Source organism: Melanotaenia boesemani, chromosome 4 (assembly GCF_017639745.1).
Source record: "Melanotaenia boesemani isolate fMelBoe1 chromosome 4, fMelBoe1.pri, whole genome shotgun sequence".
NCBI classification, from domain to species: Eukaryota; Metazoa; Chordata; class Actinopteri; order Atheriniformes; family Melanotaeniidae; genus Melanotaenia; species Melanotaenia boesemani.
In genome coordinates, this window is record NC_055685.1 from 40,272,922 (window position 1) to 40,300,504 (window position 27,583).

The 27,583-nt window shown below is 41.4% G+C and overlaps 3 protein-coding genes across 13 annotated transcripts; 1 reads left to right on the forward strand and 2 right to left on the reverse strand.

The window, feature by feature from the left end:
* LOC121638920 (wiskott-Aldrich syndrome protein family member 3-like) lies at positions 1-26,030 on the reverse strand. Of its 4 annotated transcripts, XM_041984013.1 has the most exons (11): positions 25,595-25,980; positions 4,775-4,914; positions 4,531-4,665; positions 2,265-2,418; positions 2,074-2,191; positions 1,942-1,986; positions 1,354-1,478; positions 1,016-1,285; positions 804-940; positions 349-555; positions 1-276 (listed from the first exon to the last, which is right to left on the reverse strand). In XM_041984013.1, the coding sequence occupies exons 2-11, from the start codon at positions 4,905-4,907 to the stop codon at positions 113-115; spliced, it is 1,488 nt and encodes a 495-aa protein (XP_041839947.1). In that variant the 5' UTR covers positions 4,908-4,914; positions 25,595-25,980; the 3' UTR covers positions 1-112. The 4 variants fall into 4 exon arrangements, with proteins under 4 accessions (XP_041839947.1, XP_041839945.1, XP_041839946.1 ...); XM_041984011.1 differs by having other exon boundaries at positions 1,942-2,191; positions 25,595-26,026; XM_041984012.1 differs by having other exon boundaries at positions 804-1,285; positions 25,595-25,982.
* LOC121638921 lies at positions 2,461-19,283 on the forward strand. 4 transcript variants are annotated; one of them, XM_041984017.1, is made up of 16 exons: positions 2,461-2,472; positions 5,097-5,102; positions 10,376-11,190; positions 11,263-11,328; positions 11,466-11,510; positions 11,613-11,697; positions 11,819-11,909; positions 12,081-12,169; positions 12,667-12,794; positions 16,156-16,207; positions 16,378-16,475; positions 17,380-17,516; positions 17,625-17,690; positions 17,809-17,855; positions 17,955-18,103; positions 18,984-19,283. In XM_041984017.1, exons 3-16 carry the CDS (start codon positions 11,142-11,144, stop codon positions 19,277-19,279), a joined length of 1,398 nt encoding a protein of 465 aa, XP_041839951.1. In that variant the 5' UTR covers positions 2,461-2,472; positions 5,097-5,102; positions 10,376-11,141; the 3' UTR covers positions 19,280-19,283. The 4 variants fall into 4 exon arrangements, with proteins under 4 accessions (XP_041839951.1, XP_041839949.1, XP_041839952.1 ...); XM_041984015.1 differs by having other exon boundaries at positions 10,376-11,328; XM_041984014.1 differs by lacking the exons at positions 2,461-2,472; positions 5,097-5,102 and having other exon boundaries at positions 10,587-10,687; positions 11,139-11,190.
* Positions 19,318-23,354, reverse strand: LOC121638919 (mitogen-activated protein kinase kinase kinase 2-like). Of its 5 annotated transcripts, XM_041984005.1 has the most exons (14): positions 23,265-23,354; positions 23,089-23,233; positions 22,586-22,637; positions 22,448-22,513; positions 22,309-22,338; positions 21,959-22,047; positions 21,562-21,868; positions 21,449-21,484; positions 21,291-21,331; positions 21,040-21,205; positions 20,693-20,882; positions 20,448-20,580; positions 20,082-20,189; positions 19,318-19,917 (listed from the first exon to the last, which is right to left on the reverse strand). In XM_041984005.1, the coding sequence occupies exons 1-14, from the start codon at positions 23,288-23,290 to the stop codon at positions 19,480-19,482; spliced, it is 1,827 nt and encodes a 608-aa protein (XP_041839939.1). In that variant the 5' UTR covers positions 23,291-23,354; the 3' UTR covers positions 19,318-19,479. The 5 variants fall into 5 exon arrangements, with proteins under 5 accessions (XP_041839939.1, XP_041839938.1, XP_041839942.1 ...); XM_041984004.1 differs by having other exon boundaries at positions 22,448-22,637; XM_041984008.1 differs by lacking the exon at positions 21,040-21,205 and having other exon boundaries at positions 20,693-20,775; positions 22,448-22,637.
* Positions 26,031-27,583: the final 1,553 nt, after the last annotated feature.

Below are 27,583 nucleotides of genomic sequence, written 5' to 3' on the forward strand. Positions count from 1 at the left end.
TCTGGCTCTGGCTCTGGCTTTGGCTCTGGTTCTGGTTCTGGTTCTGGGTCTGGTTCTGGCTCTGGCTCTGGGTGTTGTCATCAGGAACAGTTTCTGGACTGATCCGGGATCCTCAGTCAGACCACTCCTGGTCCTCGGGCTCAGACTCCTCCTCTGATTCGCTGTACTCCACGGCGATGCGCCGAGACAAGATGGTGGCCACGTCGTTTCCTGCGGGCTCTCGCTTCTTGGCTTCCTCCTGCTCACGCTGCTCCTGGACCTTCCTGAGCTGGATCCCTGCACACCAGACAGACCAGTTAGGCTAGGACAGACCAGGACAGACCAGGACAGACCAGTAAAGGAACTCACCTCGGCGTATGGCCGCCAGCAAGTCGCTGCGGGCGTCGTTCATCGGCACGTTTAGACTCCCAGATGACTTCTTGCCATCTGTGGTCGGGGGCAACGGCGGTGCTGCAGCTGTTGAGGGCGGGGCCTGGCCTGGGGGGCGGGAGGGGACATAGTTGGCAGGGGGAGGAGGGGCAGGGGAGGGGCTGTAAGGGCAAGAGAGGAAACCACCTGCAGACAGAAAAGGGGATGTGATTGGTCGGTCAGTCTATCAGCTGATGTTTTGTTTATGTTTCTATTCTATTCTATTCTACAGTCATTTAGCAGACGCTTTTATCCAAAGCGACTTACATTTGAGAGTAAGAACAACACAAGCATGAATTCAAACAAGCTGGGACGTCATAATTAAGTGATAGTCAGACCGCTTTTGAGTCCAGTTGGACCAGGTGCTGTCATGTTTAAAGCCTGATCTCTGTTACCTTGGTTACCAGCACCAGCTGCAGGGTGCAGTGGTGTTGCCATGGCAGCATTGAGGGCGTTGCTGGGAAACCCCATCTGTCCTGCCGACAAGACGAGCGGAGGGGGCAGCGGGGGAGCCGGTGGGATCTGACTGTCGCTGCAGAGAAATGGCGAAGTTAGCAGCGACTGTGCATGTGTGTGTGTGTATATGTACGTGTGTGGATGTGTGTACTTGGCCTCCTTGGCAGTGGTGCTCCGTGCTCCGTTCTGATTGGCTGAGCCAGGCAGCGGCGGCGGGTGGTGGTGATGATGCGGCTGGTTGCGTCCCAGAGAGTGCTGCCGGGCTGTCGCCACGGTGACCGAGGAGGATGCAGAGGTGGGTCGAAGGCCGCGGTCCAATGACTGAGTCTGACCGCTGCTACTGGTAGCCATGGTGACATGGTCCTTCCCATCATGGCCGGGGAGATGGTGTGGACTGGGGGGGTCATCTGATGTCCCTGACCTGTGGGGGGAGGGGGAGGGGGTTCTGAGGGTTCTTTTGAAGTGTGTGAAGAGATGAGATGTGCTTACCTGTCAGGTGAGATGGAGCCATCAGAGGTGTGGTAAGGAGACGGCGTCATGCGAGCATCTGGGCGGAGCTCCTTGTCATACGCCATCAGGTTCCACTCCTGCCGCCGGTTCCGAGCTTTACGAACCTGGTGCGAGGACGGGTCACATGATGAGAGCGACCAGCAGGTTACCGGCCAGACATAAACACCACTTATAACTAGTCTACAGGACTAAAACTAGGTCAAACTAGTTTACAGTCAGTTAAACAAGTTAACAGGTTATGTCAGTTATGCTTGTCTCTAACAAAATGAAATGATGGCAGTCTGTGTAGACTCCATCTCATCTTCTCAATCACTAATTTCCAGCAACAGCAAGTAAGTTTGTCAAAGTCTTCTTCTGTGGTGCTGAAATGTCTCCTGTTTCTTTTACACGGCTTAACTTCCTGTAAGTCATGTGGTACTACAGGAACCTACCAGGAACCACATCAGCTGCTTGCTAAACACAAAGCTGCAACTCTGATTTTATTTTATTCGGAGCTTCAGACAGAAAGTGGAAACTCCTGAAAATTTCAGAAGTTTCTCTCCAGATTTCTGTGATCCAGAAACTCACCTTCTTCACATCCCGTCCTGAAGACTCCTCCACATGCTTCTGCTCCTGGAAACAAAGAAACACAGTGGATGGATGGATGGATGGATGGATGGATGGATGGATGGATGGATGATGATGGAGGTGTAGAAGGACCTTGTGTCGTCTTTTCTCCTTGCGTTTGTTCTCGGTGGCCTGCAGCATCTTCTCCTTCCACAGGTTGAAGAAATAAGATGGATCGGTGTAGAACTTCAGACCGTCCTTCTTATCGTCCCTGGAAGACACAGGAATCGTTGGTTAAACTGAGCTGTGTGTGTGGGGGGGGGGGTGGGGGGGGGTAAACTGACCTGTAGGGGGTCAGGATGTTTAGGGGTGGAGGCTTGTCACAGTGCTGGTACATCTCCAGCACCGGGTTGAGGATGGAGCTCCGTGACACCACCTGCTGATCCTGGATGGTGCTACTCCTGAAAGCCTTCCTCATGTTGATGTCCTGCAGAGAAACTGAACAACAGAATCAGCTGTCAGCAACTAGATGGAAGCTTCTGGAGCTTCCCAGTATAAACCAGTCTGTAGCAGCTTTTAATCCCAGTATAAGCCAGTCTGTAGCAGCTTTTAATCCCAGTATAAGCCAGTCTGTAGCAGCTTTTAATCCCAGTATAAGCCAGTCTGTAGCAGCTTTTAATCCCAGTATAAACCAGTCTGTAGCAGCTTTTAATCCCAGTATAAACCAGTCTGTAGCAGCTTTTAATCCCAGTATAAGCCAGTCTGTAACAGCTTTTAATCCCAGTATAAACCAGTCTGTAGCAGCTTTTAATCCCAGTATAAACCAGTCTGTAGCAGCTTTTAATCCCAGTATAAACCAGTCTGTAGCAGCTTTTAATCCCAGTATAAGCCAGTCTGTAGCAGCTTTTAATCCCAGTATAAACCAGTCTGTAGCAGCTTTTAATCCCAGTATAAACCAGTCTGTAGCAGCTTTTAATCCCAGTATAAGCCAGTCTGTAGCAGCTTTTAATCCCAGTATAAGCCAGTCTGTAGCAGCTTTTAATCCCAGTATAAGCCAGTCTGTAGCAGCTTTTAATCCCAGTATAAGCCAGTCTGTAGCAGCTTTTAATCCCAGTATAAACCAGTCTGTAGCAGCTTTTAATCCCAGTATAAACCAGTCTGTAGCAGCTTTTAATCCCAGTATAAGCCAGTCTGTAGCAGCTTTTAATCCCAGTATAAGCCAGTCTGTAGCAGCTTTTAATCCCAGTATAAGCCAGTCTGTAGCAGCTTTTAATCCCAGTATAAACCAGTCTGTAGCAGCTTTTAATCCCAGTATAAACCAGTCTGTAACAGCTTTTAATCCCAGTATAAACCAGTCTGTAGCAGTTTTTAATCCCAGTATAAGCCAGTCTGTAGCAACTTTTAATCCCAGTATAAACCAGTCTGTAACAGCTTTTAATCCCAGTATAAACCAGTCTGTAGCAGCTTTTAATCCCAGTATAAACCAGTCTGTAACAGCTTTTAATCCCAGTATAAACCAGTCTGTAGCAGCTTTTAATCCCAGTATAAACCAGTCTGTAGCAGCTTTTAATCCCAGTATAAACCAGTCTGTAACAGCTTTTAATCCCAGTATAAACCAGTCTGTAGCAGTTTTTAATCCCAGTATAAGCCAGTCTGTAGCAACTTTTAATCCCAGTATAAACCAGTCTGTAACAGCTTTTAATCCCAGTATAAACCAGTCTGTAACAGCTTTTAATCCCAGTATAAACCAGTCTGTAACAGCTTTTAATCCCAGTATAAACCAGTCTGTAGCAGTTTTTAATCCCAGTATAAAACAGTCTGTAGCAGCTTTTAATCCCAGTATAAAACAGTCTGTAGCAGCTTTTAATCCCAGTATAAACCAGTGTGTAGCAGTTTTTAATCCCAGTATAAAACAGTCTGTAGCAGCTTTTAATCCCAGTATAAACCAGTCTGTAACAGCTTTTAATCCCAGTATAAACCAGTCTGTAGCAGTTTTTAATCCCAGTATAAAACAGTCTGTAGCAGCTTTTAATCCCAGTATAAACCAGTCTGTAACAGCTTTTAATCCCAGTATAAACCAGTCTGTAACAGCTTTTAATCCCAGTATAAACCAGTCTGTAGCAGCTTTTAATCCCAGTATAAACCAGTCTGTAACAGCTTTTAATCCCAGTATAAACCAGTCTGTAACAGCTTTTAATCCCAGTATAAACCAGTCTGTAACAGCTTTTAATCCCAGTATAAACCAGTCTGTAGCAGTTTTTAATCCCAGTATAAAACAGTCTGTAGCAGCTTTTAATCCCAGTATAAAACAGTCTGTAGCAGCTTTTAATCCCAGTATAAACCAGTGTGTAGCAGTTTTTAATCCCAGTATAAAACAGTCTGTAGCAGCTTTTAATCCCAGTATAAACCAGTCTGTAACAGCTTTTAATCCCAGTATAAACCAGTCTGTAGCAGTTTTTAATCCCAGTATAAAACAGTCTGTAGCAGCTTTTAATCCCAGTATAAACCAGTCTGTAACAGCTTTTAATCCCAGTATAAACCAGTCTGTAGCAGCTTTTATGGATGAGGATGGGCTGCTCTGGGTGGTCCTGATGAGAGACAGTTACCCACCTTCCTCCACGGTGGAGTCCAGCTGAGTGACCTTCACCGCCAGCAGGTCCACCCTCTCCTGCAGGTTGTTCATCCGCAGGTAGAAGCTGTTCGCCTCCATGAACAGCTCAGTGAAGATGTCCTCCGCATGACGACCTGCCCGCCACCAACAGGAAACACGTCATCAGATAGAAGCTGCGGTAGCAAGACCAGGTTCTTACTGAAGTTCTGATCCAGAAACGTTGGACCAGGACAACCTACTCACTGAGGCCTCCCAGCTGCTTGATGACGGCGGCCAGCGTGCTGTTGGTGACGCATTCCAGCTCACTGGCGACCCCGTCAGGTAGAGCGCCACGGCACAGGTACCGGGGCTCGATGATCCGCTTCACCAGCGGCATGGCAGACCTGCACACAGACACACACCATCACACTCTGCTGCATCATCAGAGGGTCAGCCAGCAGCTGCTGATCAATAACTTGATCCTTTGATCGTCAGTGTGAGCTGCTCTAGAAAAGCTTCAGGGTAATCCAGGTGTGTCAACATGATGCCAAGGAGGAAAGACATCAGAATGGTCTCAGAGAAGCAGCTGTTGGTAATCAGGACAGTTTTTAATATTTAATAAAAATATTAACAGGAAACATTCATGATGAGGCACCAGGAAGAAACTAAAACCTCAACATCGATATCCGTCTTTGGGATCTGTGTGTGCAAGTCTGGGAAGGTCCGATCATTTCCAGACCTCCTGGAGTCCATCATCCTACAGAGAGACATTTAACCTTCCAGACAGCTGATGATCGTCCAGGAGTGGACGTCCCAGCAGGTTCGGTCCAGGAATAACCCGGATCTACAGAGTCCAGACCTCATCCTGGAGGATGTTCCACCTTGGAGTGACTGATCTTGCGGATACTAAAATATGTGGACTGATGGTAGCGACCAGGTCAGATTTAATCTTCATCCTCCACGACGCACCGCAGGGCCGTGTGCCGTCTCCAGGGTCCTCGTTACTAACCAGCCACATGCTCCTCAGCTCACACTCATTTCAGGTTTCCTGATGATTAAGAGTCCTGCTGAGCCATGGTAACACAACCATGGTTACTGTTGCTAGGAGACAGAATGGGACATCTTGCATCACCTCATGTAACTGCAGACAGTAATAAGATTACTCTGCCTGACAGAAGTAATATTAACAGAATGAATTCTGGTCAGCTTGCAGAGAACAGGAGGTGTTTCCAGTGTGACCTAGCGGCCTCCAGTCCATATGCTGCTCATGTGTTTCTGGACACTATGCCGGCGTTCCATGTATTCTTTACCTGCCAGCATCTTACACCCTGCTGTGAGGAGCTGGATTGTTTCTGGGGCCTCTTTGCACAGACTGCACCCGGAGTCCTGCCTGGTTTGGTAGATGGTTCCACCACCGGAGAACAACAGAGGAGAAGAGTCTAGCTACTGATGTGGCGCCACCTTGTGGTGGGAGCACTAGGCGTCTTTCACTGTTAGAGCGTAACTGTGGAGAGGGAGTGTAGCCCTGGATTAAGGAGTGGAGGTAGACCGGAGCCGTTTGGGTTATTGTTTTGTAAGCCAGAAGCAGAGCTTTGAATCTGATGCGCTGCAACTGGAAGCCAGTGGAGAGCGATTAGCAGCGGAGTGACATGAGCTCTTTTGGGCTGGTTGAAGACCAGACGTGCTGCTGCGTTCTGGATCATCTGCAGAGGTTTAACTGAGCATGCAGGCAGGCCAGCCAGTAAGGAGGTGCAGTAGTCAATGCCCACAGGGAAACTGGCTGAAGATCTGGAGGACATAAAGAAATCTTTGGATCTTATGTCACAAGAAATAACTACAGTGGCAAAACAACAGAGAGGCCTACAAGAAGCACTAGATGAGATCAAACAACTCAAAACTTTAAGGCAAGAAAAGGAAAATAATGAACAACTGGAACGAAGAATTAATGACTTGGAGCAGGATTCAAGGATGGATGACCTCCTGATATCAGGGCTTGAAATACATGGCACTAACGCTCAGGCTGCAGCCGGTGACCGGGGAGAAGACCGGAAACCTCCTGCTCTAAATCCAGATACTTCTTCATTGGAAGATCAGGAAATCAAGTTCTTTACCAGCAGAGCATCACGACAGACAGTAAAGATGTTGCTGCTTGTCATACTTTGGCTCAAAAAACAGCAAAAAGCCAATTATTCCCATCAGGCTTGCTAGCAGGAAACACAGCATGGAGGTGCTGAGAAAAGCTAAAACACTGAAAGTGTCTATGTGAATGAGCCTTAGAAAAAAATTCTGAAATCTAGGAAAGCCAGGAACCTGAGAAGAGAGAAGATTGGTGACACCTAGACAAGAACCTGCGAAGATTTGATGAAGCTGAACGGAACCCAGAGCAGGTAAAATTCGTGGTTATCACCGAGATGATGAAGACTACCCACTATAAATAAAAATAAGACCTGCTAAGACTCTGGATGGACCAGAGTCCTCAGCAGGACAAAAACTCTGGATGGACCAGAGTCCTCAGCAGGACAAAAACTCTGGATGGACCAGAGTCCTCAACAGGACAAACTGGTGACGCAAGTTATGAAAGTTTAGTTTCAAATGTTCGACTACACAGAGTTTAAATATCAGGATACCCTAAATGATCCAGAGACATTTCTATCCTACACGACGTCCTCAGTGTGAATGTTGTCAGACCAGTCTGAAAGTAATCTGATTACAAAAGACAAAATATCAGTTACACATTTTAATCTAAACTCGATTATTCAAAAACTAAATTTACTGCAGCAGCATTTTCTGGCTTCATGAAGAAACTTCATGTTTCAAATCGAAAGATTTAATATGTTCTTCACAAGTAGAGATGAAGTTCTATCAAAACCTTCCAAGTAAAGCGGTGAGCAGCATCCATCCATCCATCCATCCATCCATATATTGATGTTATATTGATGTTATATTGATAATACATCGATAATATATCGATGATATATTGATGATATATTGATAATATATTGATATTTTTATGATATATTGATAATATATTGATGATATATTGATGTTATAATGATAATATATCGATAATATATTGATGATATATTGATGATATATTGATAATATGTTGATGTTATATTGATGATATATTGATAATATATCGATAATATATTGATGATATATTGATGTTATATTGACAATATATTGATGTTATATTGATGTTATATTGATAATATATCGATAATATATCGATGATATATTGATGAAATATTGATGATATATTGATAATATACTGATGTTATATTGATAATATATTGATAATACATTGATAATATATTGATAATATATCGATAATATATTGATGTTATATTGATAATATATTGATGATATTTTGATGATATATTGATAATTTATTGATGTTATATTGATAATATATTGATAATATATTGATGTTATACTGATAATATATTGATGATATATTGATGTTATATTAATAATATATTGATAATATATCGATAATATATTGATGTTATATTGATGATATATCAATGATATATTGATGATATATTGATAATATATTGATGTTATATTGATAATATATTGATGATATTTTGATGATATATTGATGATATATTGATGTTATATCGATAATATATTGATAATATATCGATAATATATTGATGTGATATTGATGATATATCGATAATATATTGATGTTATATTGATAATATATTGATGATATTTTGATGATATATTGATAATTTATTGATGTTATATTGATAATATATTGATAATATATCACTGTTATACTGATGATATAGTGATGTTATCTTGATGTTACATTGATAATATATTGATAATATATCGATAATATATTGATGTGATATTGATAATATATTGATAACATATCGATAATATATTGATGTGATATTGATAATATATTGATGATATTTTTATGATATATTGATAATATATTGATGTTATATTGATAATATATCGATGTTATATTGATAATATATTGATAACATATCGATAATATATTGATGTGATATTGATAATATATTGATAATATATCGATAATATATTGATGTTATATTGATAATGATATTTTTATGATATATTGATAATATATTGATGATATATTGATAATATATTGATAATATATTGATGATATATTGATGTTATAATGATAATATATCGATAATATATTGATGATATATTGATGATATATTGATAATATGTTGATGTTATATTGATGATATATTGATAATATATCGATAATATATTGATGATATATTGATGTTATATTGATAATATATTGATAATATATTGATAATATAGTGATGATATGTTGTCGCTACACTATCGCTACATACTGATGTGTTACGGTGACTTCTAATGGCTGACAGAACCGAACATTTACCCGTTTTTACAATCGTACAGAAAAGTTACCAAAAGTTAAACTACTGGAGCTTCAAGACAAAAAAACTCGAGAATTAGTAAAAACATTTAAAGCTGATTTAATTATACCTGGATGAAGTTCATGTTGAGGATGTAAACATGGCTTATGAGAGTTTTCTGAATCATTATTAACCTTTAAGAAAAAAAGCCCTTTACTCCACAAGCTAAAGAAAAATAAATCAGCTGAAAAATCAGTTGTGTTCAAGATGTTTGTACTAAGAAAAAATAAGTTGTTCAAAAATTTCCTGAAAAAAAGAACTCAGGACAAACATATAAAAGTTATAAGAATAAGTTAATAAGCATTATGTGCTCTAGTAAAATAAATGATTAGAATAATATACTGGAAGAAAACACTTCAAATATTAAGAATACTTGGTGTGTATTAAATGAGAAAATAAAAAGAGCTGTCATACTTCTACTTTAATTATTTTTTACAACAAAATAAAAAATAAAATCAATCTAATGATGTTGCAAATTAATTTAACAAATTATTCGGCCAAATTTGGCAAAAGAGATAATTTCTTATCAAGATGATGTAATCAAATTGTAGGTAAAATAAATTTAGATAAAACTGTATTTATACAGGGAACAAATGAACAATAGTTAAAAATGTAAAATAAAAGCTCAGCAGACTGGACTGGACGTCAGTATTTATATAAATCTAGTAAACAGCCAAACCACCGCACACATCTGGAACCAGTTCTTTATCCTGATTTCAAAGGCTGGGACAAACATGATGTCTCTTTTCACACTTTTATCACAATTTTCAAAAATACTGGAGAAATATTTAATGATAGCTTCTACGATTTTCTAGTCAAACATGATATTCTCTGTGAACAACAACATGGGTTCAGACCTGGTAGGAATACGACTGGTACTTCCTGATCTAGTGGAAAAATATCTGATGCATTGACAACAAACAGCATCTTATAGGGTGTTCTTAGATCTAACCAAAGCTTTCCATACAGTTAACCATTAATTATTACTTAAAATGTGTAGATATGGAATCAGGGGTGTGGCTATCTCCTGGATACTTGGAGAATAGATCCCAGTTTGTCTACAGTTAGTGACCACTGGTTATAGACCCTTTTTAGACCATCTTTAAGTTTTCCTTTTACAAGGACATACTTTATATACTTTCTTTGTTAAAAAAAAGATAAAAGAATAAAAAAATGTAAAGTTGTAGAGAGCTAGACCGAGGCAACATGGTCCTTAAAGGTCAGCTGGTTGTCTACCATGACACCAAGATTTCTGGTAGAAGACGTAGACACAAGCGTGATGGAGTCAAGCTGCACGCTTATCTGTGGCGGTAAGGAAGGACTGGCTGGACTGATTCAGTAGAGCGGCCTTGCCTATAGCCAGACTGATATGGATCTAACAGGTTGTTGTCTTGGAGGAACTGTGAGACCTGACTGAAGACGGCAGTACGGTGTACATTTTAGGACATCCTCGTAGTCAGAGTCAGGTGTCAAGTATCAGGAAAAAGTTGTCAGATGTTAGTGTCAGAGTCAGGAAAAAAGTTGTCGGAGTCAGAAAAAAAGTTGTCAGAGTCAGAGTCAGAAAAAAAGTTGTCAGAGTCGGAGTCAGAAAAAAAGTTGTCAGAGTCGGAGTCAGGAAAAAGTCGTCGGAAAAAAAGTTGTCAGAACGACAGCTATGTCACTAAAATGCGACAACGCTGTACCATACATCACACAGTCCGCGACGAAGGCCAGTCAAACGTCTCAACCACGGGAAACGGTAAGACTGCCTGTTGTTCATTTTGATAATAAAACTTGACAAAAACTAAACAAACAAACGTATGCATAGCACTGTAATAGCATGTAAATGCATATGAATGTTTTTAAATTACAATGTTTGCTCTGTATCTTTATTTAGTTTCAATGATAGTCAGCAGAAAGGTTTAAACACTGCACTCTGAGATTCATGCACAATGAATGGGGGACCCGCTACGATAATAATAATAGCATGGCTCGAAATATGTGCATGCATTACGATTAAACACGCCAATCTGATTTGAGATATACGCCGAATGAATGGGGACCATGTAATGATAACGACTAAAGCTACGATAAAAGCAGTAATTGTAGGCGTCTTTGGCTGTAAATAACCACCTGTAGAGTCAAATAGATGATTTCACAGTGGCATTAATTTATTTTGCTAATAATTCATTGTCAACTACCTATTTCAGAAAATGGAAAAAATAAAACGCTACGAGGAGCTGAGGAGAGAGCTTGACAATGGTAACATTTCTTATCCATCAACAACACCACATTTGTTTAATATTATCACTGCAATGTATATCATTCTTTCAGGCGAAATCACCCAGAAAGGTTTTGACGCCAGAGTCAAAACCCTGCTGTCCAGCGCACAGAGAGAGGGTAAGCTGTCAACTAACCATGTTGACAACATGGACTGTTGAATTGTCATCAGTTATTAAAAAACAAACAACAAAAAAAAAACTCTAAATGCCCCATTTGTCTTCAAGAGTTAATCAATATTCATTGAATTGTTACAGGGACAGCACAAGTCTTCAAAGCAGACACATCAGCTGAGAGCAGAGGTATGCTCAATAATATAATATATGCCCAAAGACGAAATCACAAATGTAATTGTATTTGTCAGTGTTGATACTTCACAAATCTATCGTTCACCTTTTTTTAAGATGCAATGATAGCATCATTGTTTCAAAAAGGACTCAAACAGAGAGAAATTCTTGGCATGCTGATGTCAAATGGAGTGAAAATCAGGTCAGTAAAGAGAGCATAGACATAGCATAGACACAATGTTTGCATAATAAAGGTATTGTAGCAGGTTTTTTTATTTATGGCAACATACCTTTTGTATTGCTGTTGATATGTCACCTTAAAGTGCGAGACACCTAAGACGGCTTTTGAAAGAACTTGGGCTAAGACGAAGAGGTCTTCAGCGTCCTTTTTTTGAAATTCAGAAAGCTGTAGAGGTAAACCATTATTTTGCTTGGTCTATAATTATGTCTTTGTACAGCTTGTGGTTTAACACCCATGCACTCATAATGTTCAAACACTGGGTAACTTAATGGGATGATAAATATGGTAGTATTAACTGGAGACTCCAATACACTGAACCGGCATTGTCGTGTCCTCTTTTTCAGAGTGAGATGAAAAAGGGCAGTCCTGATCAAGGCATAAGGGCAATACTGCAGCGTGTCCGTGATGTCAGGGGAATACAGCCCTGCTACAGGTTGGAGTCAGTGTATTTTGTTTTTCTTTCCATGCACTGTGTATTTTTTGAGAGGTAAATAATCCATATACTGATTTTACCATTATTGCAGGCAAAATTAGTCATAATGATTTTCTTTAAATCTATTACACCCTTTCACCATGCCATGACTGAGATAGTCAGGTTCAAAGGTTTTGCCAATTCTGATGATTAACATTAATTTTATTTCAAACTTGTGTGTTTGGATCAGCAACATTATTTTGTTACACATAATACTTCATGGACACAAGTGCCGTTTCAATAGGGATATGAGGTTTATTGAACTGATTGAACATGTGTTTGGGCACCACAACAGGAAAAAGTACTTTTTGGTTCATCCTTCTTTTGCAAAAGAGTTGCATCTATGTCTTCTTGACTTTAACATTAACAGTACTACCAGTGCTAGCAACACAGCCCCACGTAACAAGGATGCAACTGACAAATACAAAGCCTTGATTTATTACTCCTGGTTTTTGAAGAGGGGATGTTGCAGATGCCATGAGAAATCTGGATGCCAGTGGTCTTCGAAGAAGATACCCTGGCCAGAAAAAAATCCCACGTAGGAACTACATTAGCCGTGGCCCAAATGACACTTGGCACATTGATGGTATGTGTTGTGACTTTAAAAGGAGAGCATTTAATGGCAAACATGTTAACTATTTCATCCATTGTGGTTGATGTAGTCCAGGGGTGCCCAAATCCGGTCCTCGAGATCTACCATCCTGCAACTTTTAGATGCAACCCTTCTCCAACACACCTGATTCAAATGACTGGCTCGTTACCAGGCCTCTGCAGAGCTGAATGACATGCAGATGACCTTTTTTTTTTTGCGATCAAATTTTTATTAACTTTTATCAAAGAAAGAAACAAACAGATCCCAGTTTCTACAAACATACATTGGTCCAGGACATGGAACGTATCATGGGAAAACAGCATATTTATGCATCAAATGAACACCTTGACAGAAAGACACACATCCACAAGACAGACAAAAAAAAAAAAAAAAAAACCTATGCAGATGTACGCACACACACATATACACACACACAAAAATAATAATGATAATAACAATAATAATAAACAATAATAATAACAATTTGGTGGAGGGGGGGACTTTACATCTAATGACAAGAATAACAGTGATACTGTTATGAAATGAAAATCTTACAACATGTTTTTCAGGGAGTCAGCAGTGCAACGCCAGATGTTAAGAGTGCTGTCATTAGCACCATTAATTCTGGCGGTTGAAAGTTCCATAAACACAACATCCAGAAAAGAGAGAATCCAAGCTGATGTACTGAGAGAATAAGGTGCCTTCCAACGTGTGGCAATCATTTTCTTGGCTGCTGTAAGGCCGGCAAAGAGTACACGCTTCTTCAGTTTAGAAATATTAAAGGTTGTCAGGTCATTCAGAACCAAGAGACGCATAGAGCTGCTGTAACAAGTGAATTTCTCCACTGTGAGATAATAAAGTCTAATCTAATCTAATCTAATATTGACAGGTACAGTTTCTTGGGTCAAAACAGATAATTTGGATGCAACATTGCTCCAAAACTGTGCAACAGGAGGGCATTCCCAGTACATATGAATAAATGTGCCTGGCACTTTTAAAGAACATAGGCTACACAGGTGGTCATTAATAATTTTAATATGATGAAGTTTGACAGGGGTGAGATATGTTCTATGTAAAAAATTAAAATGAATTTGCTGATGGTCTGGGTTGCGTGATGCCTCATAAGTGCTAGACCACACTTTGTTCCAATCAAAATTTTCGGCTATATCCGGGCAGTCTCTTCTCCAGATCCTCTCTATCGGAAGTGTGGAGATGTCCGTTACCAGTAAAAAATTGTATAATTTGGATACCATTCCTGTAGTTTTAGCCTGCTTAGTAAATAGGTCTCGGAGAGGGTGAACCGGTAAAGAATATTGCAATGGGATACCATGTGCCTTCAGCGCCGATCTTAACTGCAAATAAAAAAAAAAGGAAGAAGCTGGGAGATCAAATGCATCCTTAAGATCAGAAAAAGAGAGCAGGCCAGAGGCCCCATAGATATCTTTCAGATAGTGTACACCCCTTCGCTCCCACTGTGGGGCAGAGATAGGTCTTCCACCTATCAGGAGTGCCTTATTGCTGAATACTGGAGAAAGGGTGTGCCACTTGCAAGTGAGACCACAGTGTGATTCAGCTAACCTCCATGTTAGTAAAAGGTGGGAGACAATAGGGCCGAATCGAAGCTGACATTGCTTATTAGATATGCTGACAAAAGGGACATCCTTAAGCACCCACGGGTATACTATGTTGCTTTCTAATGTGAGCCAAGGAACAGCAGGGCGTAAGTCAAACCAGGACAGCAGAGGTCTAAGCACAAACGCCCATGAATAAATTTTAAAATTAGGAACGGCTAGGCCACCATTTTCTCTTCTTCTCTGTAAAGTAGACATTTTCAAACGTGGTCGCTTTCGGTTCCAGATGAACTTAGAGGTTGCAGATTGGAGTTTGCTCCAGTAGTCCGGTGGAGGAGGAAGCGGAATCATAGCGCTGACAAAGTTAATCCTAGGCAAAACACTCATTTTAACAAGAGACACCTGAGCCCGAATAGATATAGGAAGACCATTCCATTGCTCCATGTCCCTCAGAACCTTACTTAGAAGATGAGAGTAGTTGTGTTTAACAATTTGATTTAAAGAAGAGAAAATCTCAATTCCCAAGTATGTAAATTGTTGCACAATAGGGATCGTAACAGGCAGAACTGACATTCTGGCCGAGTCATTTAGATGAAGGAGAGACGATTTCGACCAGTTGATTTTAAAACCTGACATACTTCCAAACCTCTCACAGATGGACAGGAGGTGTGACATAGATTGAGCAGAATTCTCTAGAAATATTAATATATCATCCGCATATAAAGACAGCTGATGCCGCGTATTATGAATAGTGATGGGTGAAATCATACTGGATTGGCGAATCAGCTGAGCTAATGGTTCCAAAGATAGGACAAATAAAGCAGGGCTTAACGGGCAGCCCTGGCGAGAAGATCTTGAGACTGGAAAGGGAGGAGAGAAAATTTGACCAGTTAACACCTGGGCTGAGGGATTTGAATATAAGGTTTGGACTAATCCAATAAAGGGTTTACCAAAGCCCATTGCCTCCAAAACAGACCACAGGAACGACCACTCCAGCCGGTCAAAGGCTTTCATGGCATCAAGCGACAACACAGACATAGGTGTGTTTCCGTTTGGTGCTGCATCAATGACATGAAGAAGACGCCTTACATTGTCTGTTGCCAGTCGTGATTTTATAAAGCCTGTCTGGTCAGGATTAATCAATAACGGCATGTAACGTTCAAGACGGCGAGCAAGGAGTTTGGCAAAGATCTTAAGATCTGAATTTAGTAGACTAAGGGGGCGGTAACTAGAACAATCAGTGGGGTCCTTATATCTTTTTAATAGAAGTGAAATAAGAGCTGTGTTAACATCCCGAGAAAATTTGCCTTTTTCAATGGAGAAAACAATCATATCCATAAGAAATGGCCCCAGCTGATCCCAAAACCTGACATATAATTCAGGAGGGATCCCATCATTACCCGGCGATTTGCCTTATGCAGATGACCTTTGATTCAAGCGTGTTGGAGAAGGGTTGCATCTAAAAGTTGCAGGATGGTAGATCTCGAGGACCGAACTTGGGCACCCCTGATGTAGTCGATTCACATATGTTTTACCCCTTTAATTCCCTTGAATAGCTTTATCTTGGCATCTATACTGAGAACCTGGTTGCAGTGCATGCTTACAGTTGTGTAAAATTAAATACCTTATTTTGCTGCATGTAGGGAACTGAATTTGTCATATTTTTTTATCTTGTTTTCCCTTAGGTTATACATTTTTAAGGTCATAACAAATTATATTATGCCCATCTGTTGTATTTTAAATGTAATTTTATACATTTCTGTTGTCTTGATGGTTCCAAACAGGTAATGACAAGCTTAAGTTCTTTGGACTGTGGATCCACCTTTGTATTGATGGGTATGATTTGCAATGTTTTGTACTGTTTAATCAAAAGGCTATTGAATATTTGTTTACCCTTTATTTGAGGCTTTCATTATAGTTTCCCTTGCATTAGTTGTGTCCTATGTGGTAATTTGATCAAATTTCACAGTCGGAGAGGTCTGAATATCTTCTGTCTGTTAATTCAGATTTTCAAGAAAAGTGATTTGGTTGAAAGTTGGCATATCTAACAGGAGACCAGCATTTGTCGGAAGATATTTCTATGATGCCGTGGTGGAACAGGGGGGTATGTACCTTAAAACCTAGAATTTATCAAATTTCTCTGCACATACACTGGTCTGCAAACACTTGGGCACCGCTGTGAGGTTGCAAGGTAGTTAACTCTTTCTTGCTGAACAAAATATCACAACAGTTACCATTTCTTTTATATTGACATCTAAGTGTTGAAGTGTTGGAGCATTTTGGTATTGTAGTTCTTAATGTTATGGCATGAAATCAAATGTGAAAGGTTTAGGCTCCCTTGTAACTATGACGATTTGAAGGCATGTAAAAATTATTATTTGCACAGGAAAAGGTTTTTGAGGTGGGAAACTGCAAGTTTAACTTTGTGACACTTCTCTGAAGAGAGGCAGCAAAGGGTCCTAAAAGCAACTCTATAGTGATCGAACAACAAAGACTGATCACCATTTTGGTTTAGGGTTGAGGCTACAAAAATATCTCAGTTATCAGTTGTTACTTTCCACTGTGAGTCGAGAAAATGCTTCTTCTGTGCCACCCTGCCACTTAGCTGCTTTTTACGCAAACCTCTCTGAACTGCAAAAAGATTGAAAAAGACACCATCTGCATCAAGGTGATCTTGCTAGACTTTGGAGGTGTTCTGTGTATGGTTGTATACATTCGCCATCTTTCACATGTATCACTCCAGTATTAGCCTTGGCCTGTCACATCTGGCCTTAACTACAACAATACCTCTGGACCTTTGGCCTTGTATTTCCTGATCTTGTAAGATAACCTTTACAGGCCTTCCATAGAGAATTTCAACTTAAATTTAAACACATGTAGCACTCTTTCATTTGACTAAACACTACATTTTTAAGACCAAGGCTTAATGAGCTCATCGAGCCAATTTTCCATTGCACATACTGTTAGAGTTGGACTGTGACAGCCAATGCACCTTTCTCTCTCTACAGGTTGTCCCAGTTTGATTCGGGGTGACCGAGGAAAGGAGAACCTCGTCGTTGGTGAGATGCAGGTTGCTTTCCACCTAAGGCGATTAGGAAATAGGGCAAAGGAATGTTTTCGAATGGGGAAGTCTGTGCACAATCAGGTTAGTCAAGTCAAGTATAGAGATTTTTTGGATCAATGTTTGAATGTGGATCAATTTTAGAAAAAATGCTTGAAGGTTAAATTTAGTTCTTGTTTATCTGTGTCTTAGAGAGCTGAATTCTTCAACAGTGTGTTGAAAAAAACCTGGATAAAAAAATGGCTGTCAACATTTGAGGTATTTGGTCATTGATAAATAAACAGGAAATAGAAGATGATAATGTTTTGCAGACACTGCAATGCATGTGAGCACAATGTGTGAAGGCTTAATGACATTGTTTTTTACACTTTTTTAGACCATGATGAGCAACAACATCCTGGAGTTGGATAACCCTGTTCACATGTAAGCCAATACTAAGGAAGATATGAACTGCTAAATCATAAAGTCTGTGCAGTAATGAAATCTGTCCAATTATGACTGTTCCCTTTGCCATCACTGTAGCAATTGCTTGCAGTACACTTATCTTCCTCTGCTTCAAGAAGACCTTAAGACAGAGCAGATGATGTGGAATAATCACAGCATCCGCAAGCAACGGAAAGCTCCAGGTCCATTTGGGAAGCCTGACGTTCTGTACTCCTCACCGCCTCCTGGTATGTCATTAGCAACAATTAACTACTTTTTAATTTAATTTGGGTGGAAAGTTAGTCATTCTAAGTTATATCAAAATACTAAAATAATCCAATTTTAGATTTTTCAGTCCAACTACAAAAAGTATAAACCATGCAACTTTTTCATGTCACCTTATCTATGTCTGGTTGTTCTGCATGGCGCCAGGGGGGTTTCTTGGGTGGGGGACAGCACAGCAGCAGGTGGAAAATGTACAGTCCTTAATTTTGGACATGAAAGTGGCTACAACAACCAGATTCAATACAAGCACACTTGAATATCTATACTATTCAATCACATGCAAACAAAACAGTGCTTACTGCAGGACTATTGAGGCCACACCCCCTACATTCACTCTGCGTTCCTCCATCATGTGCCGTGATAATTTCTTCAACCCTGGAGTACTGAGGCCACACTTGAGCTTGTGGACTACATACCATTGCATTAGTGTTTAAAAGCTTTTTTTTTTTATCTTATTTTAACAACAGCATCTTGATGTTTATGTTTGGATATAGTAGTTTGTTAAAATTATTCCCAAATTCCAGTTACTTCACATAATTTTCCCAATAATTCCAATGAATTTACATGAAAAGTTTTGAATTTGGAATAGTTCCAAAATTACCTAGCGTAACTTCATAAGGAAACTTTATTGAAATTTACTGAAAATTTTTTCTCCTCCTTTGCAACCCTAGTGCTAAATACAATTACTTCCCAACAATCTATAAAATTATGTATTTACAATCATTGATCAACAATTCAAGATGTAAATAAAGTCGAAATAAAGAGAGCTGTAAGAAACATTTTCTGATCTTTGCCCAGTTTGAGACAAAATATTAATACTATTTTTTTCTGCCCTAACTGCAGGCTACACCAACATGTTGTGGTCTGTGGATGCAGACCTTCTTGCTCATGCTGCCGAAAGTATCTGTGAGAGTGGAGCACCACTGACAGTGGCAAACCAACCATTTCGGGATATATGTGGAAGCATCCTGAGGGGCAAGCCTTTCCCTTGTTCGGCAGATGAGTGTTTGGCTGCATATGTCCAGCTCATCGTGCAATTTGCCACAGCCATGGACACCCATGCCATTAGCTTACCAACAACATTTGCTGAGGCCAATGACATCTACACATTTTTGCATGCAGAAATGGGAGGACAATAAAAGTAGATGTGTGAAAAAAAGACTGTGTCGTCGTCTAATATTGTGGAATTGTCACATTTAATTTTTTAGATATCCCTGAAAATGAACAGTGTTTACAATGACTTTAAACAAATATAGTTGATTTAAAACATGAAGTACAGTGTAAACAAACGTAGTGCTCTTTAAATTTTTTTTTTAACAGGGAAAACAAAAAGGGTTGTTTACCAAGTGTAGCCATACCGGCTCTGCAAATCTACTTGTGACTTAATCAACTCAACAATCTGAGAGGCTGTTGGCCTCTCAGAAGGGTTGTAACTAAAAATGCTGTGCAAGTAATCACATCTGCCCTCCAGTTGGGTCAGGGCATGTGGTGGAGTCCCAGCTGCCATGAGTGCGGCCAACTCCTTTTGCTTCCTCACTGTCCATGGGAAGGACCCAGTGAATATCTCAACAATGGTAGCCCCCAGAGACCACACATCAGTCTGAAAACTGGCATCCTGATATTTGACTACACATTCAGGCGCCATGTATAGAAGTGTTCCCCCAGTTGGTCCGACAGCATGCGAAAGCTGCCTGCTGCCTTGTCGCAGGATGACAGTGTCGCGAATATTTGCCAGACCCCAGTCCGTTAGCACGGCACGTTTGGTTCGATGGTGCACCTGCAACAAAGGGACAACATTTTGGAAAAAAAGATGTAGGGTAAGTTCAATCCTGGGGTACTGCAGTGCTTTGCTGGGCCAGAGGAATGACTGTCAAAGACCAATATGTGAAGGACTAACAATTACTTATTGAGATAAACGTTAATAAAAGGAAGTTGGCCTACCATGACATTAGCTGGCTTTATGTCTTGGTGCACTACCCTTTGGCTGTGAACATATTCAATAGCCATAGACAAATCCAGGGCAACAAATGTGCCGTCGTCTCCTTCAAACTGCCAAAACAAAGTTTCAAGGGTTTGATTACAGCGCATGCAAAGTTCCAGAATAAAAGATTCAACAGTAAAGACAAGCAGGTTACCCTGCTTTCTTTCACAAGTAAACTAACTAAAATATTGATTATTTCTCATTCTTGGCAGGTGTACTATTTGACGAACCCCCCTTCCCTCCTTTAGATTGAAAATTTTCTACTGGGAAATAAGTGAAAGCAAAAGGAAAAATAAAATGGAATCTTAGAGAAAAAAAAGCAGCACCTGTATCTGACAATCCACTTTGTGAAGGACTGCATCCAATGTGGCCCCATGAATGTACTCCGTTGCCAGCAGGAAGAATGCGTCCGTGCGGGCAACTGCCAGGAGTCGGACAACATTGGGGTGTGACAATCTCCTAATGAAACAGGAGTGAAATACCACAATCAGCCTTTTTTGCTTTGTAAGGTTAAAGATAAATTTTAAATTTATGTCTGCACATCGAGTAGTAAGATGACAGCGTAACTTACAAGGACACACGAATTTCATGCTGTATATCATCTTCATGTTTTCCCTCTGTGCATAAGATGCGTTTCACTGCAGCAGGAGTGCCCTGAAAGGAGCCAGCATAGACTTTTCCAAAGTTCCCCTCACCAAGTAGCTTGTCTTCATCATATTTGATGAAGGAGACATCCACAAATGGGACACGGGGGAGATATACTTGGTAAAAAGAAAAAAAAAGTATAAAACAAACATTAGTGTTGTGTGGTACACCAAGAATGTCATGTAATTGGATTATATTGAAATGGTGTCTCTTCTAACAAAACTAATAGCACTGATTTTCAAACAACTTGACACACAAGTTTTCATAGCTTACAGGATGGGAGAGTGGGAGGTGTCATGGATGCAAACTGAGCAACTTCGGCAGATGCTCCTGCTGCTGCACTCTGTGGCCCTACAAGTTCATTTGCCCCTACTACTATGTCCTCACTGACTCGCTCACTCTCTGGCCCTGCGCTCAACTGAGCTGACGTGGGTCTGTCCTACAGTATGAGCATAATCAATCACGATATAAACATTTCAATTTTTATCAGTAGAAAACATAGTTAGATTACAGGAGGATTTTACCTCATGTTCTCTTAAGACATCATCAGCTGATGAACCTGGTGCTGGTGAAGAATGGGATGGATGTTAGCACTTTCTGAAATGTAATTGCAAACCTAATGCAACATCTTATTTTAAATACTGGCATGGCAATTGTTAAGAAAAGAAATAAAGGTGCACACCAGAGGTGGGTATCTCCTCCCCAAGACACACAACCTCTGCAAGAAAAGTAAAAATGTGACATTAAAATCTACTCTAAGGTTAAACATACTAACTATAACTATGCCCTGCTTACCCAGCTCCTTCTTTCCAATATAAAGTGTTCGCTTCCAGGGGTTGGAGATTTCTGAGAGAGTGAGATGCTCCTGCTCAAATTCCTGTTTCGACCACCTTGTGCCATCAGCATGGCAGAGTGTGTATTCATAACCGTCTTTATCCTCTTCTTTCAACCAGAAACGCTCCCTTCCAGCTTTGACCAGGTCATCATAAGTTTCATGGCCGTTAAAGATGACTCTTGGTGGAGCTTCGTCTAAAACCAGTTTAACAAATCTCCCAGAGGACAACTTAGTCCTTGACTTCCACTCCATGGGGGTCATTCTTATCTAAAAATGGAAGAGTTACACAATAAAAAAACGAGTAGGTATATTTGATTTGTTTGTATGAAATCATCGACTGTTAGTTTAGTCACAAACCTTGAAAAAGTTCTTTTGAGCCGGTCTGCGGAGAGGAAATTGTTTTTTTTTTACCAGCTTTTTGGCTGATTCAAAGACTTGTGCTGCAGCTGTAAAAGTTAAAGGATTTTTAATTCAGTTTTGATGACAAATGGAACAATTTTAGCTGACCTCAATATATCAGTCCATGTTTCCAACATGGTTCCAAAATATGATTTTTTAAACTCATTTAATAGTGTAACAATGCATGAGTGAGTGTGTGTGGCATGCGTGTGTCCCTGTATGTGTACAAATGACAGAGGACAGGGCTGAGCAAGGTGTTAAAATGCCAAACTCAACAAAATTTTAAGAGTAAAAAGGTTTGCTCTTACTCAAAACTGCATGTGTCTCTGATGGACCAACTACAATGAAAATGAAAATGTTACTAAGCAAGTGCTGAAATAACCTAAATTCAAAATGGCTATGAAATCATTTAAACAATCAGAATTTATAACTGACTGAAAAGCTTACCCTCTCTCTGTGCGCTGGACAGCAGGGTTTTGACTCTGGCGTCAAAACCTTTCTGGGTGATTTCGCCTGAAAGAATGATATACATTGCAGTGATAATATTAAACAAATGTGGTGTTGTTGATGGATAAGAAATGTTACCATTGTCAAGCTCTCTCCTCAGCTCCTCGTAGCGTTTTATTTTTTCCATTTTCTGAAATAGGTAGTTGACAATGAATTATTAGCAAAATAAATTAATGCCACTGTGAAATCATCTATTTGACTCTACAGGTGGTTATTTACAGCCAAAGACGCCTACAATTACTGCTTTTATCGTAGCTTTAGTCGTTATCATTACATGGTCCCCATTCATTCGGCGTATATCTCAAATCAGATTGGCGTGTTTAATCGTAATGCATGCACATATTTCGAGCCATGCTATTATTATTATCGTAGCGGGTCCCCCATTCATTGTGCATGAATCTCAGAGTGCAGTGTTTAAACCTTTCTGCTGACTATCATTGAAACTAAATAAAGATACAGAGCAAACATTGTAATTTAAAAACATTCATATGCATTTACATGCTATTACAGTGCTATGCATACGTTTGTTTGTTTAGTTTTTGTCAAGTTTTATTATCAAAATGAACAACAGGCAGTCTTACCGTTTCCCGTGGTTGAGACGTTTGACTGGCCTTCGTCGCGGACTGTGTGATGTATGGTACAGCGTTGTCGCATTTTAGTGACATAGCTGTCGTTCTGACAACTTTTTCCTGACTCCGACTCTGACAACTTTTTTTCTGACTCCGACTCTGACAACTTTTTTTCTGACTCCGACAACTTTTTTCCTGACTCTGACACTAACATCTGACAACTTTTTCCTGATACTTGACACCTGACTCTGACTACGAGGATGTCCTAAAATGTACACCGTACGGCACGCTCTAGTAGTTTAGACATGAATGGAAGCAGTGAGACCGGCTGGTAGTTTCCAGCCTGGGCTGGGTTGAGTGTGAGTTTCTTCAGCAGCGGGTAACCCGAGCTTGCTTGAAGGCAGAAGGAAAGACACCGGATTTAAGAGAGGAGGTGATAATATGGGTTACTGCAGGTTTGATTGTAGGTAAAATGCTCTGCAGGATGTCAGAGGGAACAGGATCAAGAGGACAGGTCGTGGGTTTTGAGTTGTTTAGAGACTTGGTCCTCATTTAGGAGCAGAGTGAGGCACATTTCATTCTCCTCCAGGTTCCGCTGCCTGAGACACTCGGTGCTTCATCCCTCAGGACCATCTTCCTGATGTATTGATGGAGCTTGGATGTTTCATCTTGGATGGCGGCCCTGATGCTCACTAGTCCTCGGCCTCCCTCTTTGTGCTTAGTCTAAAGCCTCTAGACTCTGGATTTGGGGTGGAACCCTCCATTCATGGTGAACAGCTTCCATGTTTTAACATCTGTGGTCTGAACGTCCTCCTTTGGCAGCTTATTATCCCAGCAGGGTGTCTGATCTCTGGCAGCGCATCGCTGTTAGCTGCCTGGATCTTGTTCTGACCACTGAACAGACTTCTCAGGACCTCCCTTACTCGATGTAGATATGTGGCTGTGGCAGTTTTCCTTGTGGCTTCTTCCTGGTTGCTGTTTGCTTGTGGGATGCTAAGGTACTTGTAGGGCTCCTCAACATCCGCTATTCTGCCCTCTGGGAGGGCAATGCCCTCTGTATGGACTACCTTCCCTCTCTTCGTTACCATCCGGCCACATTCCTCCAGTCCAAACGACATTCCGATGTCCCTGATGTAGATCCTGGTGCAGCTGGATGTCGTCCATGTAGAGGAGGTGACTTATGGTGGTCCCATTCCTGAGTTGATAGCCAGTCTTGTTGGTTAACTGGCTGAGGGGGTTCAGGTCTTTGCAGACCAGAGGCGGGGACAGAGCGTCTCCTTGGTATGTACCATATTTGTTGAGACTTGACATTGGCCTTCAGCGTGGTCTACCACAGCCTCGTTGAGTTTGTAATGAGGGATCATGTATGTGGCGTTGAGTCAGAGGCTTTCTGGTAATCAGTCCAGGCAGTAACAGGTTGGTGTGTCTGGTTTTACAGTCCAGTTCTGTCAACCAGCAGCTGGTGTTTGGCTCCTTCTTCACCGTAACACATCCTTGGTAAAGGTACCTTTACCAAAGTTGATGATGGTAGATTTATATATAAATCATGATTAATTGCTATTCCTGCTTTTACTGTCTTGTATGAGCAGAAAGAGCTGATACTACAAATATTTAATGTTAACTGATCTTGGGTTTTCTTCACTTTTTTTACATTAAATGATCACTTAATATTTACCTGATTATTAAATCAGTTCAATATTACATGAAGTCGAGACCTGAAACAAAGGCTGTAATTTGTGTCCCCGTTCCTGGTTTCCTGTTCACCTCTCACTAGATGTGTGAACCTGGCCTGGATCGGTGTGTGCGCGGTGGATGACGACTGCAGATGTACATCTAAAAAAGCTCATTATTACTGAAACGCGAACCAGATGTAGCTAACGTTACCTAGCAACCAGTAACAATATGCTGCGTCAATCAGCTGATCACCCACAGCAGGTCGGAGGAGGAGGAGGATCAGAGGGAAGAGGAGGATGAGAGGGATGATGAGAATGAGAGTGAGGAGGAGGAGGATGAGATGGAGGATGAGGATGAGAGGGAGGAGGAGTTTTAGAACTGCAGAAAATTTCTTTTTATCATTATTGTTTTTATTTAATGGGGGTGTTGAACCTTACCGGGAAGGTAGGAGGTCCCCCACCCCGGATACACCCCGGATACGCCCCTGGATGACAGACCCTCAGGAGGATCCATCCAAAATCCACATTCGGGCAGCCATGTTGTTTCAGCCCAGATCACCTGCATTTAATCCAAACCGGAACCAGAAACCCCATCAAAGAAAAAAACCCCACCAAAAACATGACGTCACCTCTCAGAGACCTTCTTTAAGAAGGAATGACGTCACTGATGTGTCTCATACACACGCACACATGATGTAATGTTGAGCACGCGTTTCTACACCTGCTAACAATCACATGATCTACGACCCGACAGCTGATGACGTCATCGCCTGGCCGGTGACGAACAGGTCTCTGACCAGCGATGATCACCATGCCGAAACGGTCAAAAAAAGGATGAGACTCACCGAGGACCGAGTCCGGCTCGGCTCCGGGGCCCGGTACCGCTCCGGGATCCGGCTCTGATCCGGAGTCCGGTTGGTTCGGCTCCTCCGTCACAGAGCGGCGCGCGGTGGGCTCATCCTCTTCCTCCGTGGATGCTGACAGACGGAGGGGGAGGGGTGGTCTTCGGTCGGATCATTTCGGCTCCTGTCGTTAAACTTCGGCACATCTCCAGAATCAGTTTTTCAAGATTTTCTGGTTGGACGTGAAGCTGTATATGTCCTCAGCTTCCTGGTTGTCTCCATGGAAACGTCTTCACTACCAGGAAATAACCCTAGCCCATGATCTCTGACCATGTTTTTATAATTTGATGTTTCCAGTGAGGACTCAATGAGAAGAACATGATCATGTTCAAAAGAAAACACATCACACAGCTCCTCGTTATCCACCTCCCTTTATTCTCCACATCTTCATCCTCCTCCTCATCAGGAAGATGCTGTACCGTGGTTAAATCAGGTTTAGGTTGGATACAGATATTCACACTGAAGCCCCATGCGCTGTTTCAGGGACCATCAACAAATGTTGACACTTTGCGACAAACGTAATTTCTCATAAAAGAATATTTTCAATAAACTGTCCATATGATCCATTGTCTCCAAAGAAAAGATGAAGTCTGATGTTAAACGGAGAGAACAGCATATCTGTTTTGTGTTTTTATACAGTCAATAACCACTATTGGGAGCCTATTTAATTCAATAGCTTCTAAACCAGGTGACCCAGTAACTTCAGACCAAAGCTATATATATGATAGACAGCTTTGGTCTGAAGTGACTGGGCCACTTGGTGGTTCTTACTGGTGGTCCTATTGGTGGTCCTACTGGTGGGTCAAGTGGTGGTTCCTATCAGTGGTTCCTACTGGCAGTCCTACTGGATGGTTCCTACTGGTGGTTCCTACTGATGGGCCTATTGGTGTTTCTTACTGGTGGTCCTATTGGTGGTTCCTACTGGTGGTCCTACTGGTGGTCAAGTGGTAGTTCCTATTGGTGGTTCCTACTGATGGGCCTATTGGTAGTTCTTACTGGTGGGCCTATTGGTGGTTCCTACTGGATGTTTCCTATGGAATGGTTCCTACTGGTGGTCCTATTGGTGGTTCCCACTGGTGGTTCCTACTGGTGGTCCTATTGGTGGTTCCTACTGGTGTTTCTTACTGGTGGTCCTATCGGTGGTTCCCACTGGTGGTTCCTACTGGTGGTTCTTACTGGTGGGCCTGTTGGTGGTCCTACTGGTCGGCCTATTGGTGGTTCTTACTGCTGGTCCTATTGGTGGTTCCTACTGGTTGTCCTACTGGTGGTCCTATTGGTGGTTCCTACTGGCGGTCCTACTGGTATTTCTTACTGGTGGTCCTATTGGTGGTTCCCACTGGTGGTTCTCACTGGTGGGCCTGTTGGTGGTCCTACTGGTGGTTCTTACTGCTGGTCCTATTGGTGGTTCCTACTGGTGGTCCTACTGGTGGTTCCCACTGGTGGATCCTACTACTGGTTCCTACTGGTGGGTCCTATTGGTGGTCCTATTGGTGGTTCTAGTGGTGGTTCCTACTGGTGGGCCTATTGGTGGTTCTTACTGGTGGTTCTAGTGGTGGTTCCTACTGGTGGTCCTACTGGTGGTTCAAGTGGTGGTTCCTATTGGTGGTTCCTACTGGTGGGCCTATTGGTAGTTCTTACTGGTGGACCTATTGGTGGTTCCTACTGGATGGTTCCTAATGGTGGCCCAATGGTGGTACCAACTGGTGGTTCGTAGTGGTGGTCCTATTGGTGGTTCTAGTGGTGGTTCCTACTGGCAGTCCTACTGGTGTTTCTTACTGCTGGTCCTATTGGTTGTTCCTACTGTTGGTTCTACTGGTGGTCCTACTGGTGGTCCTATTGGTGGTCCTACTGATGGGTCCTACTGGTGGTTCCCACTGGTCGTTCCTACTGGTGGCCCTATTGGTGGTTCTAGTGGTGGTTCCTACTGGTGGT

What these genes read in the sequence shown, in the direction of transcription:
- LOC121638920 (XM_041984010.1), bottom strand. Translation starts at nt 4,907, where the DNA reads ATGCCGCTGGTGAAGCGGATCATCGAGCCCCGGTACCTGTGCCGTGGC. An exon ending in GGACTCCACCGTGGAGGAAG is followed by an intron (nt 2,419 to 4,530) that starts GTGGGTAACTGT and finishes TCTGTTGTTCAG; the next exon opens with TTTCTCTGCAGGACATCAAC. An exon ending in AACATCCTGACCCCCTACAG is followed by an intron (nt 2,192 to 2,264) that starts GTCAGTTTACCC and finishes TGTGTCTTCCAG; the next exon opens with GGACGATAAGAAGGACGGTC.
- LOC121638921 (XM_041984018.1), top strand. Translation starts at nt 10,604, where the DNA reads ATGTCACTAAAATGCGACAACGCTGTACCATACATCACACAGTCCGCG. An exon ending in GGAATACAGCCCTGCTACAG is followed by an intron (nt 12,170 to 12,666) that starts GTTGGAGTCAGT and finishes TGGTTTTTGAAG; the next exon opens with AGGGGATGTTGCAGATGCCA. An exon ending in AATGGCTGTCAACATTTGAG is followed by an intron (nt 17,691 to 17,808) that starts GTATTTGGTCAT and finishes ACACTTTTTTAG; the next exon opens with ACCATGATGAGCAACAACAT.
- LOC121638919 (XM_041984004.1), bottom strand. Translation starts at nt 23,290, where the DNA reads ATGTTAGTGTCAGAGTCAGGAAAAAA. An exon ending in AGAGACACATGCAGTTTTGA is followed by an intron (nt 22,048 to 22,308) that starts GTAAGAGCAAAC and finishes TAACTTTTACAG; the next exon opens with CTGCAGCACAAGTCTTTGAA. An exon ending in AAGTGGATTGTCAGATACAG is followed by an intron (nt 20,190 to 20,447) that starts GTGCTGCTTTTT and finishes TTGTTTTGGCAG; the next exon opens with TTTGAAGGAGACGACGGCAC.